The sequence below is a fragment of the Anser brachyrhynchus genome, assembly GCF_964034855.1.
Source record: "Anser brachyrhynchus genome assembly, chromosome: 2".
In the NCBI taxonomy this organism is placed as follows: domain Eukaryota; kingdom Metazoa; phylum Chordata; class Aves; order Anseriformes; family Anatidae; genus Anser; species Anser brachyrhynchus.
Window position 1 is genome coordinate 156,099,793 of NC_137695.1, and position 19,620 is coordinate 156,119,412.

The window sequence follows — 19,620 nt, forward strand, 5'->3', positions numbered from 1 at the left end:
CAGCGAGCCAGGATCTGAATGGTTTGACAAAGGACACGACGAATTGTCCCTCTTACCATATGGCTAAAGATGTTGCCCTGGCAGAATTCAGCGTGTCAGACACAGGCCTCTAAAAAAGATCACACTTACTAGAACTTCAGTCCCGTACTTGTTCCAGAACAGGGGAATAACCTTGTTTTTATTTGTGCTCCACTGCTGATATTGCCATTATGCAATGCCCTAAGCTAGACAAAGCTTTACAACAGCAGGATGAATACATGTATCAAATAGGGTGGGAGGAATGGGGAAATAACCAGCTCAAGTCCAGATAATGAATCAATGAAACAGGAACAAATCCCCATTCCTCCAATACCTTTAATGTTGCCACCTTGATACACCCTCCATCTGGCCTAATGATAGCTTTAGGAACTACTGCATGTATTGTCTCCTGTAATGCTGCAAATCTCTGAAAAACACCCAGGTGAAGGACTCACACTTCATGCCCTCCTCCTTCATCTCCAGTTCTCCATGATGCCACAGAAAACCCAAGCAAGCAAGTCACCATGGTCCCTTTACTCCTTTCTTTCTTATGTCACATATTGCCCCTCCAAGCCTCTGAAAAATAATTTCCTGCAGGAAAACAAGCAAACAAGCTGGTGTGTCATTATTGCGTGCCTTTTCTTACCATGCATTGATTTATTGCTATGTGATATACTAGTCCTATAGCGAATCTAATTAGTAAATCACCAAAAGGTGATGTCTGGCTTGAAATCTTCACAGAGGTAAGGGGCAGACCCAATGTCAGAGTGATGTACAAATCAGTTCATGCCAAGAATATCTGGCATTGCTTTTTGTTACCCAATACAACTTCAGCATCTGTTCAGGCCTCCTGTTCTCCTCGTGCTGATCTTTGCTACGAGGGGAAGAAAAAGAATGAACAATAGATTTAATGGTCTGTATATCAGTGCCTCAAACACTGTCTCTCCCTTTCTCTGTGAACCCTGGAAGCACACGTTCAGATCCCAGCAGACCTGACTTAGCCCTTCTCCTTTCCAGGAAAGACAGAAAGCTGCAGCTTTCTGTACACCAGCCAAATGAGAAACAGAAAACAAAGGAGAGAGAGGGCAAAGGAAAGCATTTATAAGGAAGTGAGAGGCTTTTGAGGAGGAAATAATGAAACAGGAAGATAATGTCAGAGGCAACAGCCACAGAGAAAACACCCAACAAGAGCGAAGCTAAGGAGAGGTGGGAAGAAAATGCTGACGAGAGACTGAGGGAAGGGAAAGCAGAATGAAACAGAAAGGAGTCTCAGCAAATTTCCATAATGTAACACTGATGAAGCCTTTTTTGATTATAAACAGGAATTTTCAGAAGTGTTCCCTTGCAGGAAGTTTGCATACTCATATTTTAATATCTCTCTTTTAATATCTCTCAACATTTTCCCAGCCTTAAGACATCACTTGCATGGTACCTTGTGGGACCTGGATACAGGTTGCTTCTATCCAGATCTAGAGAGAAGCCTGAGCTGATTCTACATTTGTGTTGGATGCAAAACTTCAAAATACCAAGGAAAGTAATAAGATTCTGGGCCACCTCAAGGAAATCCAAATCCATGAATCTGTACAGTCTTAAACACTTCCACAAATCTCAGCCTGCACCTAATGCAAGTCCAGACTCAAGCACCAACCCAGTGTGCAAACTATGCGTTATTGCCATTTACAGCCCACGAGGTGCTTACCTGACTCTATCCTCCCAGACTAGATATTGTTCGTATTCTCAGACTGAATGTATGGCTACAACATTTCTTGAGATAGATCTATACAACTATAAAAACTACAAAGATTATAGCTGTCCCTGAAATCATTTTGCAAGGTATAGACCATCACTCAGTACTAGTGTCAAAAAACAGACTGCCAGAGAAATCACTGTAGAGCAGAGAGGAAGCTTTGGAGCTCCACAGAGTGATTTCACCCGACTTTTCCACCTGAAACACATTTCTCCTGTGCAGATGATCTGCAGAGCATAATTCCACCTCAGTCACCTCAGGAGGACTGGCACCAGTTGTCTATTCTCTCTGCGCCCTATGAAGCGACAAGAAGTAGTCTCTGATCTCCTCAGGGCCTCTGCTGCAGACTTCAGGGGGAGGACTTTCCAGCGGATTCCCCTCAAAATTGCACGAGCAGTAACTGCATCCCCAGTCCAAGTTCACCAGCTCCCCAAATCTTGCCGGAAGGGCCCGTAAACGGTTGTTTCCCAGCCACAGCGTGTGCAGGTTCCTTAAAACACAGATGTCCTCGGGCAGGCTCTCCAGGGAGTTGAAGAGCAACAGCAGCGTTTCCAGTTTCTCCAGATGCCGGATGCCGGAGGGGATTGTGAGGATTTTGTTGTCGCTCACGTCCAGAAAGGTGAGGCCCCTCAGCTGGCAGAGGGGGGCAGGCAGTTCGGCCAGGTCGTTGTTGGCCAGGTGGAGGCTGCGCAGCCTCTGGAGCGCCGCCATTTCAGGGGGCAGGGAGCTCAGGCGGTTGTTGCTCAGGGTGAGCCTCTCCAAGTGCCTCAGAGAGCCGATTTCGGCAGGAATGGCCTTCAGGTTGTTGGAGTCCATGTAAAGGAGAGTGAGGTTCTTCAGGCGGCTGATGTCTCGGGGGAGCAGCTCCAGGCGGTGCCTCAGGCAGCTCTCTCGTTCTGGGCTCATCTCCAGGACCTGCAGCTGGTCCAGGCCGAAGACCTGGTCAGGAACCGCTGCCAGCTCTCTGCCGGAGATCTTCAGTTTCTTCTTCCCTTCGTACTTGGGGTCGTGCTCTGTAAGGTACCTCCAGAGTGGGTCAGGACCCGTAGGGGCACATCTGAAGGAGGCCGCTGCGTTCATTCTCCCACCAGAAACGGGGCTGGCCGAACCGAGCCCAGGAGGGCGATCGACGATTTGTTGCGTGCACCACGGGCAACCGCTGAGGTCCTTGGTCGAACAAGGCCCTCTGTCAGCTTTCCTCTCTGCCAGGCACATAACAACACACATGCAGAGTGTTTGGGTTGCTCAGAGACAACCCAGTGAGCAAACACTTGCCCTTCTTGCTCAGTCAGGTGTTTCCCTCCTGGCACTGTAGCATACACAAAACCCAGTTTCTGGGCTGCAAATAATTCCTCTCGTGCTTTCAGCCAGCGAGCTGGTGGCAAAGTGTTTGCTGGTGTTTAGAAAGTGAAACAGCAGTGCTGTGCTTGTGCTTGTCAGCAGTTTGGTTCAAAGCATTTTTTTTGTTTGTAGCTCTGTCCTGGTGGGTGCACCTAAGATGTTTGTAAGAGGAATTCACATTGGTCATTCCCAGGGGGTTGCAATGAAAGCATCAAGTCTGGGTAGCTAAAGCACATGGTAAATGGGACAAGAAGACAGACTCATAGCTGGTGGCTTGGGAGCTGGCAGCCAGGAACAAGCCCTGCCCTCCAGGACAGCTTTTGCCCTTAGCATTAACCAAACACAAAAAAGCATCAGTTTTGAAATCTGGAAGTCCTTCTCTCCCCTGCTGAGCACATGAACCTCTGCACCACAGAGATACGGTCTTTCTTGTGCTGCACTTATTCTGGCATATTTAAAAACAATTTTTGATACCTTACTGCATGGTTTTGTAAGAGATGAAAAATACCAGGTTTATCCTAAGTCACTCAGCACAGCATGCAGTGTAGCGAGCAGGGCATTTTCCCAGGAGACAATTGTGGGTTTGAAGCCTCAGGCTGAGAAAGCTACCTCTTTTATTTCATCTTCTAATCCCTTAAGGCTTTCAGCTAAAAAAAATGCTTAGAATGACCATATCAGATGCTTTTCAAGGAAAGGGGTCTCCACAATCTCCCACTGACTATTAAAGGCAAAAGACAGTGTGTTGTAAGTGCAGTGTGAACAGATCTACCAGGTCAGATCTTGTGGACAGTGAATGCATGAGCTCCGATTCCCCACTCCAGATCTGATGTCCTCAGCGCTGGATGGTGCTGACTTTGCTGGGAGCCTGTCTCCCAACACCAGCTTGCACAGATGGGTGGCGAGTGTTGGGAGCCTGCTGGGCAGAAGATGCTGACCAGAGGATTTGGGGATTATAGGTGAATACCAATACCATTTCTGAACTTACACCTTAGGCTCTCCTGTTTTCTATTGGATTTTGCCCTCAAATACAGACTTTAAGAGCTGTTGCATACTGACTGTTATCCTCAACTTGGATTGAGTGCAAATACCCTAACCCTATTGAAATCAAGCTCTGAATTTCATTCTGATTCATCCGTAAGAGTAAGGCAGGTAAGATGGATACCTGCCTGGTATCCATCAGTGCTATGAGGCTCCTTTTGTATCATAAACTCCTGGGATGATGACGGCTTCCTGATGGGGACCATGCAAGCTACTGAGCTGGGACTATCACAACTCGGTGAACAATGGTGTGAGCAGATGCAGGGGACACTGAATGGTTATCCTTTTCTTTAGGGCCACCATTAATGTCAATGGGGTCTGAAGGTTATGGCAGCTTCATCAAGAAGGGGGTGGACATTTTACATAAAGTCAGGAAGTCTACAGGAAGTCTAATAGCTGTTCATAATTAAGACTGCATATAATAACTTGGAAATATATTAATATATCAGAGATGAATAGAACAGCCAAGGAAAAGTGAGATTTTTTTTCACTTGCAAGGGAAAGTTGCTGACTAGAAATGACAGACTTTACAATTAACCATAAAAATAAGACTCCCATCAAAAAACTGCTGAAGAACTTACTGCAATGAGAGCCATTTCAGACTTGAACAAAAGCCATCCCCATTACTACAGGAAAAAAAAGAATGTTTTTTATATATTAGCTTTGTCTGTCCTGTGAAATAAACTGAATTGCTGTACATGCTGCGTTCTGCTTAAACAGATTTTTCTCTCCACATCAAAACCCAAGCCTTTCAGACAGAACCTCATGCTGAGCCAAAGCTTAGAGAGAGATTTTTCTGATGCTGGGCACTGTTCTCCCTACTGCACTTTTTCCCTCCAGGGGTCTGACCCTGGGCTTTCCTTTACCAAGGTGCCAGGTTCTTTTCTGCTCCATCTTGCAGGACATCCTTCCTCCTGATGCTGATCGCTGGCTCATCAGGAATGTCAGTGCATGATTAATGTCCCTCAGTCAAATTGTTCCCTTGTGCTTTCTCCATACAGTTCATGATCCAAAAAGTAAAATTACAAGAAGTCCATACTGTCAACATATGATCCCCCTAGAGACCCAGCATATTATTTTCGTTTTTAATTTAGACAAACCCCAATGAGAATACTGCACAGTCTTGAATCAAGGTACGTGAGGAATTCAGAAGTTAGCCTGCAAATCTGCTTTGTAAAGCAACTCGGACAAGCACAGTCTCCTGTTCATCCTCTCTTCTGGCTTTTCCAACCAGTTGTTTCCATTTCACAAGTCAGAACACAAAACTCTGGTTGTGACTTCTAGGTGTAAGCAAAATGATGAAGCTAAGCAGTCTTTTCTTAATTCAACCTCACCAGCTACAAGGTGTTGAAATGAAAGCCCAGAATCTGATGGACTCTGTTAAAAGTGCCAGGCTTGGGATGTAGGAGGCAATTGGGTGGCTGATGCAAGGATTCCCCAGCAGAGCTAGCTCTGCAGGTACCACACCAAGGACTCCTGATGGTCTCTGCTGGATGCTCACCCCCATGTCTTTACATTCAGTAGTACTGAAATCGATCTCACAGTGAATGAAATAGTTGGTAGTGGATGTTTGCAGATATTTAAAGTTTTTTTTCCTTTTTTTTTTTTTTTCTGGCAAAAGAACAATACAGGTTCATGCCATCACGTCCCTCTCCCTCTGAGATACTTGGCTGCCATTCTCATAGCACCCAACACCTGTAACAACTATCCCCACACCAACTCAGCGGGAATATGAGGCAGGAAAGGTGGAGGATAGATACCTGCCAGAAACTCTTCTTCCATGAACACCTCGTTAATCCAGGCAACACAACTCAAGAGTGCTTCAGCCAATTACTTTAGCATGGTCTAAATCACCCTCTCACATTGGAACCATCAAAATGCAGGTGCCACAGCCTGATTCTGAATCTCACTGCAAGACTGAGTGTGGGATTCAGGTACCTAGACATCTCACATCATTTGAGATGCTCCATAACCTCCCTCAGGGATGCCTACTGCAGATCTAGGACACCCCTTGCGATACCCCAGCCATGCATAGGCATCAAGTCCTGCTCCAGAAGCTGCCAAAACAGACTGTAGCAGGGCAAGGCTTGGAAAGTTTCCACTTTAAAAGACTAAACCATCAGTAAACGCTATTTTTTTTTAATTGCCCATAATTTAAGAGCTGTGTTCATCTCCCAGCTGGTTTTGCGCTCAGAGTAAAGACCTTGGGCTTAGCTGCTGCAGAATTTTTATTGCATCTCTGGAAAAACACACACATTTTTGTCCTGGGCAACGTAGTCTTGCTTTGATTACACATTTCCAAATAAACATGTGGAACGGAGTTCAACCTTAGACAGTTTAATTATCCCATGTTAACAACAAGAGGTGTGAAAGGGACAGCTCAGGAAAGCAGCATCAGAAGGCTGTCATGAGAAGAGCCTCTCCAAAGACAGCGAAGAAGGAAAATAGTCCATTCCTTGTTACAGTTCCAAGAAGAAGCTAATTAAAAGCAGTTTAGAATGCAAGTATAAATTGTTAAATAATGTAACATGCAAAATTATTTTCCCCAAATGAGTCATTAAAAAAAGAAAAACTTTAAATTATTTACTTGACAGGCAAAATATGTGATGGAATAATGGTCTGTTTGCTATAATTGCAATAATTTACACATTTATTTAAAAAAAGAAAAACTCCCAGTGACATCAAAAAAAAATGCACGTACCATTAGCACCTTTGTAATATGTAGATAATGCATTAGGGAGACAGTGTAATTTTAACAGTATGTCCTCTCTTACCACAGGGCCAGCCAGAAGAAATCCAACAGTAATAAAAGTGGATCCTTGGGTTTAAGCCTCAGACTCACTGAATGGACTTTACTGTGATGTACCAAATGCTTTGTTTCAGAGCCAGGAACACTGAGATGCAAAAGCCACATCCTCATCTTGTTCGAGAGTGGTTGGGGGAGCAGCCACAAGCACCATCTCCTCCCTGTCTGCCACCGCCTGCATCCAAGGCTCCCTTGCAAGGTGTTCATGAGATACATGCTGCAGACCCAGATCAGGACAGACAAAACACGCCTGCCTGTCACCTTCCTGCACACACAGGCACCTGCTCAGGCACGCAGGCATCTGCACATTTTGGAGGGCAGCTTCTGACCATGCCCAGGGCTGTACTTACACATTTAACTGTCTGCCCAGATGGCAGATCTAATTTGGAAAGAAAATCTCAGGCCACCTTTCCAAAGACTGCAAATGGCCATGAACAGACTGAGGCAAAAACTGGTGCAGCTTTTGCTGCTTGAGTTTGTAGGGCAGGAATCCTGCACACACATCCTTCCTTTTTGTCTTTTTATTTTATTTATTTATTTATTTATTTATTTTCAGTTGACTTTAGGCACAGTCATGCAGGGCTTGCTTTTGGAGGAGCAGCAGCTACAGGAACTTCCCTTTGATGACTGTGCCCATAGCACCTGGGTGGCTATAAGGATCAGTCCTGATCTGGGTCTGCAGCATGTGTCTCATGCTCCTCACTACCAACAGATTGTGCTTGGTAAATGCCATTTAACTGGCTGGAGAGGAAATGAGGTTTAAGAAAAAGCAGGGAAATGGCATCCACTAAATTCAGAGCACAAAAGCAGGGCTGTCTCTGGAAATGGACTGAACAGACAACCACAAAGTAGGGAATGTGACAGAGCAAAGGGAGTTAGGCTGGATCCCTTTTTCAGGGTGGAGAAATTGCATAGCTCTAGTCTGTGACTAGCCCATGCAGTTCTTCTAATTGCTACTGAAGGTACAGGTGTGCCTCAGTTTTGCTAACACAGACTCCTGGCAATGACTCTAAAAGACTTACAGATGAAAAAGGTTATCCAAAAACAAAAAAAACAGCCCCCCCCCCCCAAAAAATGAAACAAAACAACAAAACACAAGAAAACAACAATAAAACAAAAAAAAAACACACAAACAAACAAACCCACAAAGAAACAAAACACCAAGATCTCCTTTATCTAATTATACAATTAGACCCTGAAATTTGTTTAACAGAACATCATTATGTATTTACCCTTCACATGGTATACTGAATGTATTGAAGCCTATGTCATGCATGGCACATACAAACATACGATACAGAGTCTGACGAATTACCATCAGGACAGGAGCTAAATGTCACATTAATATGGCACAGATAACATGCTTGACCTCCAAAAAACCTGTTCATTGTCATATTTATTCAAAATGATGGCTCATGCTATATTGGGAGGTATCTCTTGAGTGGGAAGCCTGTTCAATATCCCCACTGGAGGGATGAAAACTGGACTAGGAAAAATGATGCTGTTAAATATGATGTGATCAAAATGCTTGCCTAATATTGAAATACAGCGAGCTGGCCTAAGATGAAGTACAGCAACATATACTATTGAGAGTTACTAAAAAGCAGTGAGCTTTTCACATCATGATATTTTCACTTTGATTGGTCTTTCCATAGCGAGAAATACAGTAAAATCAAATCAAAGAGATTATTTGCATAGGAAATAGCAAAAATATCACCACTGAGATCTACAAGGGAAAGACTTTGTTTAACCCTGGCAGCGAACATGCTGTTTAATTTCATTTTTCAGTAAAGCAGAGGCAAATTTTATCTGCTGCTGGGTAAGAAAAAGACTCCAAGTCTGGCAAATAGCTAGCTCTGGGATTTAGCCACAGTCTCTGATTCTGGGAGGGTTATAGACAGCTGTGGTTTCTGGTTGGCTTAGCCAGCTTGGAAGCACCGTGCCATGTGGTGAACATGCCAGCAGGGCAGGGGGCCTCATTTCTGTCTGCAAAATACCTGATGAGATTTCCAAACAGATTCAGCGCTTAGCGCCTGTATCAGGTTCATTACTCTGATCCCTCAATACAAACTGCTTTGTGCAGAAGAGTTTTGGAAATGCAGCTCCTTTGCTGGCACGTACGTCCAAGGTCTGATCACCCTTCAGATCCACACCTTTGTGTATGGGCAAGTCTCAGAGGGTTAGACCAAAAGTGACCAATTATAAAGGTCTTCTCAGACTCCTTCCCCTCTTTATTATCTCTTTATTTATAATTTTAACAATTAGCTGACAGGGAAAAAGGACCCATGTTTGAGTTTTGGCTTTCGCTCACAAACACAATGTCCTCTGGGTTTCTGAATACCGATTTGTTCTGACCTTTCCATCAGAGATCAGCACTCTCCTAGGCCAGCCTGTAATCTCTCACCTGCCCTCTAAAACACACCCCAGCATAGTTATTGTCGTGGTGGATCATTCAAAGCAGTGAAGCTGGGTCAAGCTTGGCTTCCTGAGGTTTTTAACATCAGAAGATGTTCTGTGCTTCACTGGCAGATTTCTTGGGTGACGCAGTGGTAGGGAATTATGTGTGCACTGACAATGAAAAGCAGATTTGGCAACACTGAGCTGATGGAGGACAGCATCACGGCTTTTTGCAGAGGCATCTCCCTGGCAGAAGGAAGATAAGCTCCATCTAATATATACATACCCTCTGATTACTGAAATTCTTGTACAAGGAGCAGTGAGAAGCTTTAAATCTTTTTTTTTTTTGGTTTCTTCATTCCATGTGGTCCCCAAAAAAGTGGCTTCTATAGGGTTCAGATTCATTTATGGGCAGAAGAACATCAAATTTAACAGGGAGCTTCCAAGGAAAGTCCATAACTGTCTGTCCGTTGTGAGCTGAGTGTATTGGAGACATCTTACCCAGCTTTGGCATGACCTTGCCTTCCTCCTCTCCATGTGGATGGCAGCTAGCACCAACAATCCTGCGATCAGCCCGAGTCTCACAGTTAATGCCCTGGGCTGCACAGTGAAGGATTAGATTTCAGTTTCAAGGGTGAGGGGTAAAGCTTTGGAAAGAATTAACATCATAAAAGAAAAAAATGTGGTATCTGAACGGTTTTGCATAAACAGCTACACAATGCATCAATGTTGTATGTTCTTCAAAAGAGAATAAAAAAAACACTTATTTTTAATGTTTTAATATGCCCTGGTGTTAGAGAAAACAAGAAAAAAAATCACATATCACATCAAAGATAATAATAATAATTATTATTAATAAAAATAATCTGACCGACCGGCAGCATTTGTTGGCCTTAGAAGGCCTCCCATGAAAGAAACACAGTCGAAGACATCTGATAGCTCTTGGCAGGCTTGATGAATTCAAGTTTTAAAAACAAGTCTGGGGATGCTCCCTGCATGCTAGGGCCCTTTGACATTGGCGGGCCTGGCAGCCAGGCTTGCGTAGTAAGCGCACTGAGTGGGGTCACACTGTCCATTGGCTCCTGGAGGTCCCTGTGGGCCCATGAGACCAGGCAGCCCAGCTTCACCTTGAGGGCCAGGTGGTCCTGGCATCCCATCTTTGGCATAGGCAGGCTCCCCTGGGAGGCCTAAAATAAAAAAGAAATGCCCTTGGTGAGTGGCACCCCTGGGGTACTGTACTCAGCAGTGCAACATCACAGGAGATGACGGTGCTCCCGCACGGGATGCAGGCATCAGCCTTCACTGTTTGGGGTCTGGCTGGCACGTATCTACAAGGATATGGCAAACATGGCTCCTCTGAATGCAAGATTTCCACCCTGTATGCACAACTCTACTATGCTTTCACATATGTAGAGTTTCCACATTGTTATGCTTCAACAACGTGGGTTGTTGAAGTTGTGCAGCTGCACAGGCCAACAAATGACACACAGTCCCCATAGAAAGGTGCTGAGGATGGGAAAATTTGAGGCAAGAATTAACTGTGGGAGATATTTAATTTGTATGAAATATGGTGGGTCCATTCTTATTTTAAGGCAATGCAGGACCAACATGCCCAGTGCAGCCTGTGAAGTTACAAACTTTTCCCATAGTTTCTTCTCCCAACAAAGCAGGGTGAAGGCAAAACTGATCAATGGCTCCTAATTATTAATTAGAAACAAAACATATGTGCTGCTTTTTTTTGTCAGCAAAGATAAATCACGAGCTGGATGCCTGAGACACAGGTGTTTGACACAGCCATTTAAGCTACCTGGATCTCTTGGTTCTTCTTGGTCACAAGAAGATTCTGGCAAGTGCAGATACGGCACTTCAGTGTGTACCTAGCATTTAAAACCTCACTTTGGACTTGTCCCAAAGGTCAGTTAGCCAAGCTGTTACCGAGATAGGTCATTGTTCTTGTCACTCACACTGAGGAAACAAAGGTGACCAGATGTGATGCTAGTGTCAGATTTCTCCCCTTTGGGCCACTGTCTACAGAAACTGTGTACGCTGTTATTTATGTTATCTTGATCATTTATCTGATGTAGAAGAGCCCTTGTCTTTGTGACTGTTCTGGGTGATATGTTTTGTGGGGCTTTCTGAATAAACATACCTGGAATTCCTGGAGGACCTATTTCACCTCGTTGGCCAATGCCAGTATCTCCTTTCTCACCCTTTGCTCCTCTTTCTCCTATAGAGAGGGGAAAAAACAACAACAATAAATTTATGAGCGTTACCTTAAAGAAAAATTCTAAAGTATTCTTTATTACTTTTATTCTTTTATTACTTCTAAAGAATACTACCACAGGTCTTCCATCCACACTGAAGCCAACATATTTGCTAAAAAACAGTTCCTAATTATGGTCACTCCTCTGAGATGGGGCATAAGTGGGAATGAAAACCTGACCCACTCCAGTTATGGTCAGAGGTAGAACACACACTCTGCAATTGCTGGTCACATTCACAAAATCTGCTTTAAAAGACTGAGGCTGCTTCTAACATGACTTTTAAGTGCCACTTAGAGGCTACTAACAGGAGACGTGAATACCAAAGTTGTTAAGCAAGTCCAACTTGTATCACTGCAACATCTCAGTAAGTCTGCCCAAGGCAAAGTAAGACTATGATACAAACTCAGACACTAGAAAATCAGAGGATACTCAAATATCTGGCAAGCTATGGGATGATTTTATTAAAAATAAATAAATAAAGCTTTTCAGAAATTATTATTTTTATGAAAAAAAAAACAAAAAACAAAAAAAAAAAACATAAAAAGCTTAACCAATTTGAAGCATTAATTTTTCCTTTAAAAATACACAGAATAAAAGCTTTTTTTTTTTTAGTTTGCTTCATTTCAGAGAATCACAGAATGGCTTGGACTGGAAGGGACCTTGAAGACCACCTTATTAAAAGCTTTTTTTTTTTTTAGTTTGCTTCATTTCAGAGAATCACAGAATGGCTTGGACTGGAAGGGACCTTGAAGACCACCTTATTCTAGCCTCCCTGCCATGGGCAGGGACACCTCCCACCAGACCAGGTTGCCCAAAGCCCCATCCGGCCTGGCCTTGAACATCTCCAGGGATGGGGCATCCACAGCTTCTCTGGGTAGCCTGTACCAGTGCCTCACCAGCCTCTGAGTAAAGAGTGTTTTCCTAAAAGTAATCAAAATCTACTCTTTTTTAGTTTAAAACAATTACTCCTTGTCCTATCTAAAACCATCACTTCTTGTCTTATTGATGTCCTATAATTTCCTAGCTCTTCACCAGAACTGCTCGTCACTCATCCCCTCAGCATACTCCTGCTACCCGTGCCTACACTGAAGAACACATGGTGGACACATCCTGTTATCGGACTTCCCAAACGTATCAAGGTTTGCTCACCTTTGGGCCCAACGGGGCCAGGTAGCCCTTCAGACCCAGTCTGTCCGGGCCGGCCAGGCTCTCCTGGGGGGCCAGTTCTTCCTGGTAGTCCTTCTTTCCCAGGGGGACCAGGAGGTCCTGGTCTGCCATGGGATGCTTTTACATGTGCAGGCTGTATCTGAGCCAAGAGGTAGGCTAACTTTGCTGTGAAGAGAGGAATGAAGGGGTTTGTTAGACCAGAAGGTCAGCGCTCCAAGAGATGGAGAGCCAGAAACAGTAGTCCAGTAAAGTCCATGTGTTGTCACAGATCAAATTTTTAGGGTCATCCATTTGTTATCCCCACATAATCCTTCCCTGTTAGCAATGTCGGTGCCTCACTGGACCTTTCTAGATGATTTGAGCCTTATTTTCTCCACAGTTTCAAACCTCTCCTGAATATCATGCCGAATCCTAAACACTTCTCTCTGTTCCTTGTCCACCAGGGATCTAAAATATCCTTTCCTTTAGTTGTACAGTTGGTGGACTTCTGTAGAACTGTGATAATTGCTGATCTGAAAAGAAGGATCTGTTTCCATTGCTTCTGCCACCAAGTGAGATGCTACATGGCTGCTCTGTAGGAAGAAAGCTTTCTTTTCTTGTTCTGGGCTGTTATACATGTGGAGTGAAAGCCAATGTACCCATCTCTGCCTCTGAAGTCAGAAGCTGTGACTAAGGCAGTTCCCTGTGTCAGCATGTTCTCTGATTTCCATGCAGGCACATTGCTTGTGGCTTCCAGATTCAAACCCTAAGCAGCCTTGAGGGCTCTTAAGACATACTTAGCATCACAAAAACATCCTACAGAATGAAGGGAAAAGGGTTTTCTATGTTGACTTCAATGACGCAAAATCTTGACTGCTTTTAGGCTGCAGTGGAAATTGAAGTCTGAGAGCATGTAAATAAACTCCTTCAAATAAATCACCTCATTTCACCATGATCTCTGGAGTGGAGGAAAATTCCCATGGATATGTTTCAGCTGCTCCAAGAGCTGTGTGAGAAGAAGTGCTACAGCTTTGCAGTTCACTGTCAATAGTGGTCTGCAATTCATATATTTTGAGAGAAAAAGCAGCCTACATTCACCCTGCACCCTCTCCTCATACTGGTGGGTATTGAGTGTCACAGCCAGCAATCAGGAACATTTCTCCTCCAGCTGGAACCTCAAAGCAAGTTTACCAGGGCTCATAGTCCCTCTGTGGGCTTCTACTTTGTTTACTTTCTCTTACGAGGCCCCAGATGAATCTGTTTTAATTTGTATCTTCTTTTATCCTACCATCTGAGCTCAGGCATCTGCAGGAATGAGTCTACAAGAAAGCTGTGTTGGGAGCAAAAGCCATGATGTGATTAGCACAGGCAATGTCCTTGGGCTAAAGAGGGGAGAAAGCCCCTGCACTGCTGCTGGAAACATCAAGCCTGGGGAATGGTAAAGCTTGCTCAGCACGTTTCATTTTACACATATTCGCCTTCCAGGCAAGCTTGTTGCAACATCGCCTTCCACAAGCAGGAGAGGTTCAGCTGCAGTTATACCACCGCAGCTATGGAAAGTATCTTTCATACTCTCAGATCTATCTGCTGGCTTCTCAGAGCTGATTACTTACCATCTAGCTGCTTAGCTAATTCCTCTTGGACGAGTCTTCTCAAAGTCTCTAGAGATGGAGGTTCCCCCTAGGGAGTAATAATCACAGTAATAATAAGACATACTAATCACAGCCAGGGGATGTGTAAATGACACTTTCGATGAAGGGCTTAGAGGGTTGCATTTCTTCACCCAACGCATACACAGGGCTGTAGGGACTGCCTTGAAGAAGGAGAACAAAAAGGGACTCAGAGCATCCACAGTTCCCACCTGGCTGTCAAGCTGTAAGCAGGGAGCCTGGCCAGAGGGCTCAGTTGCTCATTTTCCTCTTCTCCTTCCTAGATAAAATCTCCCTCCTATACACTAACAGGGGAAGTAACAGAAATTGAATCAGGAGACTTCCTCTGCTCCACTAGGCCATAGTGGACAGCCTACCTGCTTCCTCAGCTCTGCACGTTTCCTTGCAGAGAGAAGTACGTGCGCCTCCAGAATAGTAAAGGAGAGGATCTGGACTTGGTATACACACTGATACTGGATGCATCCCCTGCTGACAGGCCTTATCTCAGCAGAACAGAAGCCAATTTACACACACGATACTCATTCTTCCAAGCATGCACAAGGTTTTGCCTGATTCCAGGCCGTTGAAGGGAGACAGAGATGGGGCTGCCTGGACTCGGTTCCCTGCACAGCCTCCAAGGAACAACATCCTTTATCCCCTCTCTCAGCTCCTTTTGTGCGACAATGCTGTTAAACAGCTGTAACACCCATTAAAACTCAAACTTATGTAAACAACAACGCTGGGTGTCCAACTGGAAAACTGATGAAAGCATTCTTGGTAGACTGGAAGGAGAATATTCTTGGCTGAGGCTTTCCAAGACTATAAAAAATGGGTTTAAGGTAACTAGATGCTTGTATTTGCACGTTTCACAAACTCAGAAGAATAATTTTAGCTGTATTTCAAAAATAAACCATTCTGAACACAAAAGATCAAATACTTTCCTTTATAATTTGTAAAGTAATATGTTTCACTTGAAAAATACTTTTCATTTTTTGGTTAAAATTATTCTTTCAATTTGTGACAATTTTGAAAATATTTCTGATCAGCCTAAAAATGGCACTCCTCTGTGAATGAACTATTTACACGAAAGTGTTGTTTTTCCCTCAGACTTATCCTTTTAACATATAAGGATGCAGACTGTGCCCTCTGTTTATAAAAACTTAACGAGGTCTTCTGAACCAGAAATTATTCCTGATTAAGAAATGTAGATTTTATTAAATAGCTAACAGACCTTTCAATTTTAACTGATAAAAGTGCTGATAAGTATGGAGTTGATCCATTTGCTGCCTCCTTCACAAAGTAAATTTTGTATGAGAAAGAGATGTTTGTGTTGGTAACAAAAAAAAAAAATTGTCATTACTACTAACTACTTGTGACAGCTCTTAGTGAATATCCCAATAAGTAAACATGATTGTGGAACATAATTAGAAGGCTTACATATTATCTTTTGAAGTTTTAACCCTATTAGTTTCATTAAGTCTCCATAATCATCACTGGATAGCATCAAATCTCTCTGTGCTGTTGAGACACGAAAAAAATGCTTTGTCTAAAATTTACCCAGCCTTTACATTACAGATTACTTTACTGTTTATTCCCCCCGAGGTAGTCTCAAATTCATCCTCAGGATGGGCATAGCAGCTTCATTAGTGTCAGTAGTTGTTTCCATTCTTCTACATACATTACCCTCAGGCACTCTCAATAGCTAGATTGTTTCCCGTTAGAAAGAAAGGGAAAAAAAAAAAAAAGAATATTAAATGAAAATGGGATTTCATGAATTCTGATGAGCTGACTACAGGATTTCCAGGAATAGAGCAGTGACCTTTCCGCGGCTTAGTGTTTTGTCTCTCATAACAACCAGTAGCAGAGGAAGGCATAAGACCTCTATATGAAACGCTATGCGTTAACACCCATATAGGAAGAAGCTTTTTCAGATTCCAGGTACCCATGGACATAGTCTCATGACCTGATTAGGCTTTTAGAGATAGAAGGAGTCAGGGACTGGCCTTGGCTACAGGTCTGAATTGCTCAGCTCTCTTGGAGTCCAATCCAACACCCTCACAACAAATCTCTACGATACCTTACAGTTCTGCTTTATATGTACAAAGAGATAGGAGATAAAAACGCTGCCTCCCCATTGTAACACATCCTTGCTCAGGTTTCTGTCAGCCTTACCGTAACCTTAGGAGCTTTCCTGATTGTACTGTGGCAGTAAAATTACCGTACGAAGCCCGTATCAGGCAGCCTTACCCTTGGTCCTGGAAATCCTGGCTGTCCTGGGGGACCAGGAGGTCCAACCTGCCCCGTGTCTCCTGGTGGTCCATGGGGACCCATCAGTCCTGGATGACCTTTATGACCAGGTATCCCAGGTTCACCTGGAGGGCCCTTTTCTCCTTGAGGACCCTTTTCTCCTTTGATGCCAGGGTCTCCCTAGGCACAAAAACTGACATTACCACCACGAAATAAAAGGCAAACTTCTGAGTTCCAAGCACAGCAAAACACAAACAGCTGAGCTGGCAAAGTTACTGAATACAACATCTGGTGCATTACAAATGATCCACAAATTATTACTGACGCTGAATGATTAAAGAGAGGGCTGGGAGGAAAGGGGGAGCATAGCAGATCTCCACAGGCCACACTTCACTCTTAAATGACCCCTTACCCTGGCCCCTACCTCAGAATAGCTGTTTTTATTTCAATGTAATGAAATAACTAATAATACTCTCCAACCTACTCTGTCTCCTTTGGAGCCAATTTCACCTGGTTTCCCTGGTGCACCCTGCAACAAAATAAAGGTGAGCATGGAAAAGTTATCCATAATAACAGTAAGTAATAAAGCGCATGCATTCACAATGATTCTTGCAACCTGGGGAAAATACATTTCCCTGTTGGTCCCACAGATCCCTGAGAGCTCTTTGTTTGCTCTCAGATATCAACAAATCAAGAAAAAAAATCAGTTTTTTGCAAACCAGGTAGTATCCTTGATGTTTTTTCCTGAGACACTAGCACTGAAACAACCAGGAGTTTAACTTACCTCTTTTCCTGGAGGGCCTTTTTCTCCTGGATCTCCCTGAGAAGTAGAGAGAGTGGATTTATTACCATACTGCAAGGACTTGGAGGACCAACCTTACCTATTAACCATGAGTCTCACTTTCTGTCTAAAGCACAAGTTTTCTACCACACAATAGTGGGTTTGGACTATTTATTGTCAGCCTACTGCTATAGGTCATTCCTGGAAAGGCACATCCTATTGAGAAAGGATTTTTAGTAAAGCTATATACCATGTAACTGTTTGTAAATAAAAGGAAAGCACATCAACAGAACCAGCTGAGATCAGGACAGATATTTTATTGAAAATACATTTCTGCTTTCAGTAAGTTCTATTTCTTTTTCTTATGGATCTTTCCCAAAGCTTCCTAACCTTTACTTAGGCTGGTTTAGCTTAAGCAGTGCCAACGTTATAGATATAACTATCTAAAGATGTAAGGGATGCATATTTGGTAAGGAGAGGTATCATCTTGTATCACAGCAGCTGAGATAATGGATAGAAAGTCAGTTATAAAGCAACTTCCAGCTTGAAATCTTGCCCGTATTTTAGAACTGTATCAAATAAACTCAATTTAAATAAGCACCCCATCAGGATTTTTTTTTTCTATACTCTGCATTTAGAAAGTGATAATAAAGCAGTACAATCTTTGCATTTCAGAAAAAAAAAAAAATTCACTGCAGTCCTGGAGCGCACTTATGGAAACAAAGCAAACATTAAATTACAGGTTGCTAAAATTCTGCCCACATTCCCATATCATGAGTAGATGGATTCATCTTTACAATCCATTTACAATTCACACACATGATCATATCTCTAATGTGTGTATGCAGATGATATTTTTCCATAACCTGGAAATATGCAGAGTAACTTCCACTTTGCTGGCACACATCTACGTATGCATGAGCAATGTAACTAATCACAGATGTGTGATCACATCAGCTCCAAATCAGGCAGCATCAGACCCACTTGAGTATTCCTTAGGGCCACTTCTGTTTTAAATGGCCACTGTGTTTGCTGCCTTAAATGAATTTTCCAGAGAAATATTTTCCTCCTCTTTTCATCACAAAACTCCCTTTCCAATCATTAAAAAATAAAAAAGGAAGAAATTCTAGATTCACATAAAAACAATTAAAATCTCATTTTGTCACACTAGAGTTAGAAATGAAAATATTTACCTAGTATTCACCTTTTCTGCCCTTCTAGTGGAATGTAGTAACATATTTTGCTTGCCTCGGAAGGGCTAAAGACAATGGATTTCAAAGCTGTGATATTTTCATGTGAATACTATTTTAGATCAATTTGGAAGATATTCAAGTGTTTTAATTGCAGTTTACCTCTGTTGCACATAACAATGGAATTTGCCTGGGAGCAGCAAATATCAAGAATAGCCGTATTACTAAAACTTCTGGATTTAGCCCTTCTGGAGTTCATGCAGAGACATAGTCTGAGTAACTCAAATAACCCAAACGCATACCAAGAAGACTGTTGAACCATCCCATTTAATGCACACATTATCATGGCTGACTGACAAATACCAATTCATTAAATTAGATTACAGTCATTTGGCCATAAAAATAACACCAGTTTTTGCAGACCAGTTTCCTTTGGAAGTAGAGCATATGGTTTCTGGTTCTGTGAGATCTCCTGCCTATGCTTTCTACCTAATTAAAGATAACTATGTCCCACCTTCATCAGCCCAACATTTAAAAACAGGTAATTAGTGGCTCTAATCCATCCCCAGACATACTTACAGGTGGTCCTCGGGGTCCTATGAAGCCAGGGAGTCCTGGGCTGCCGTTCTCTCCTTTATTTCCTTTAGGACCCTTTGGACAGAAATGAGAGACACTAGCAGCCCTTTCTCCAACACCTCTTTTCCAGAGCATGCACTTACAGATACATTGGAATAGGCAAATTTCACTGTAGCAGCAGGGCTCCTAAAACTGACAAGGAAAGGAAGAACAAAGTCATTTAGAACAGCAGATTGCAGATACCAGGTCTGCATTATTAATAAGCTGTGTGGGGTCCCTGTGAAAGGATGAAAAGAAAGTGACAATTATGGAAGTGACAGGAGGTATGTTCAGCAGCTACTTCTGGTGCTGCATGGTTTCTAAGTTGTCGTTGCAGCCGATGAAATGCCGTGATGCACAACAACAGGGAAGCAGTGCAGA

The 19,620-nt window shown here is 43.1% G+C and overlaps 1 protein-coding gene across 2 annotated transcripts in view; it reads right to left on the reverse strand.

Annotated features, from left to right (window-relative positions):
* Nucleotides 1-5,022: 5,022 nt before the first annotated feature.
* The window catches only part of COL22A1 (collagen type XXII alpha 1 chain), a 235,502-nt gene continuing 220,904 nt past the window's right edge, over nt 5,023-19,620 (reverse strand). For both annotated transcript variants that reach the window (XM_080578502.1, XM_080578501.1), the window contains 8 exons: nt 19,204-19,275; nt 17,438-17,473; nt 17,138-17,182; nt 16,654-16,833; nt 14,371-14,437; nt 12,761-12,943; nt 11,497-11,574; nt 5,023-10,534 (listed from right to left, as the gene is read on the reverse strand). In XM_080578502.1, the coding sequence (XP_080434628.1) occupies nt 10,347-10,534; nt 11,497-11,574; nt 12,761-12,943; nt 14,371-14,437; nt 16,654-16,833; nt 17,138-17,182; nt 17,438-17,473; nt 19,204-19,275 (849 nt within the window). In that variant the 3' untranslated portion in view covers nt 5,023-10,346. The remainder of the gene's footprint in view (nt 10,535-11,496; nt 11,575-12,760; nt 12,944-14,370; nt 14,438-16,653; nt 16,834-17,137; nt 17,183-17,437; nt 17,474-19,203; nt 19,276-19,620) is intronic.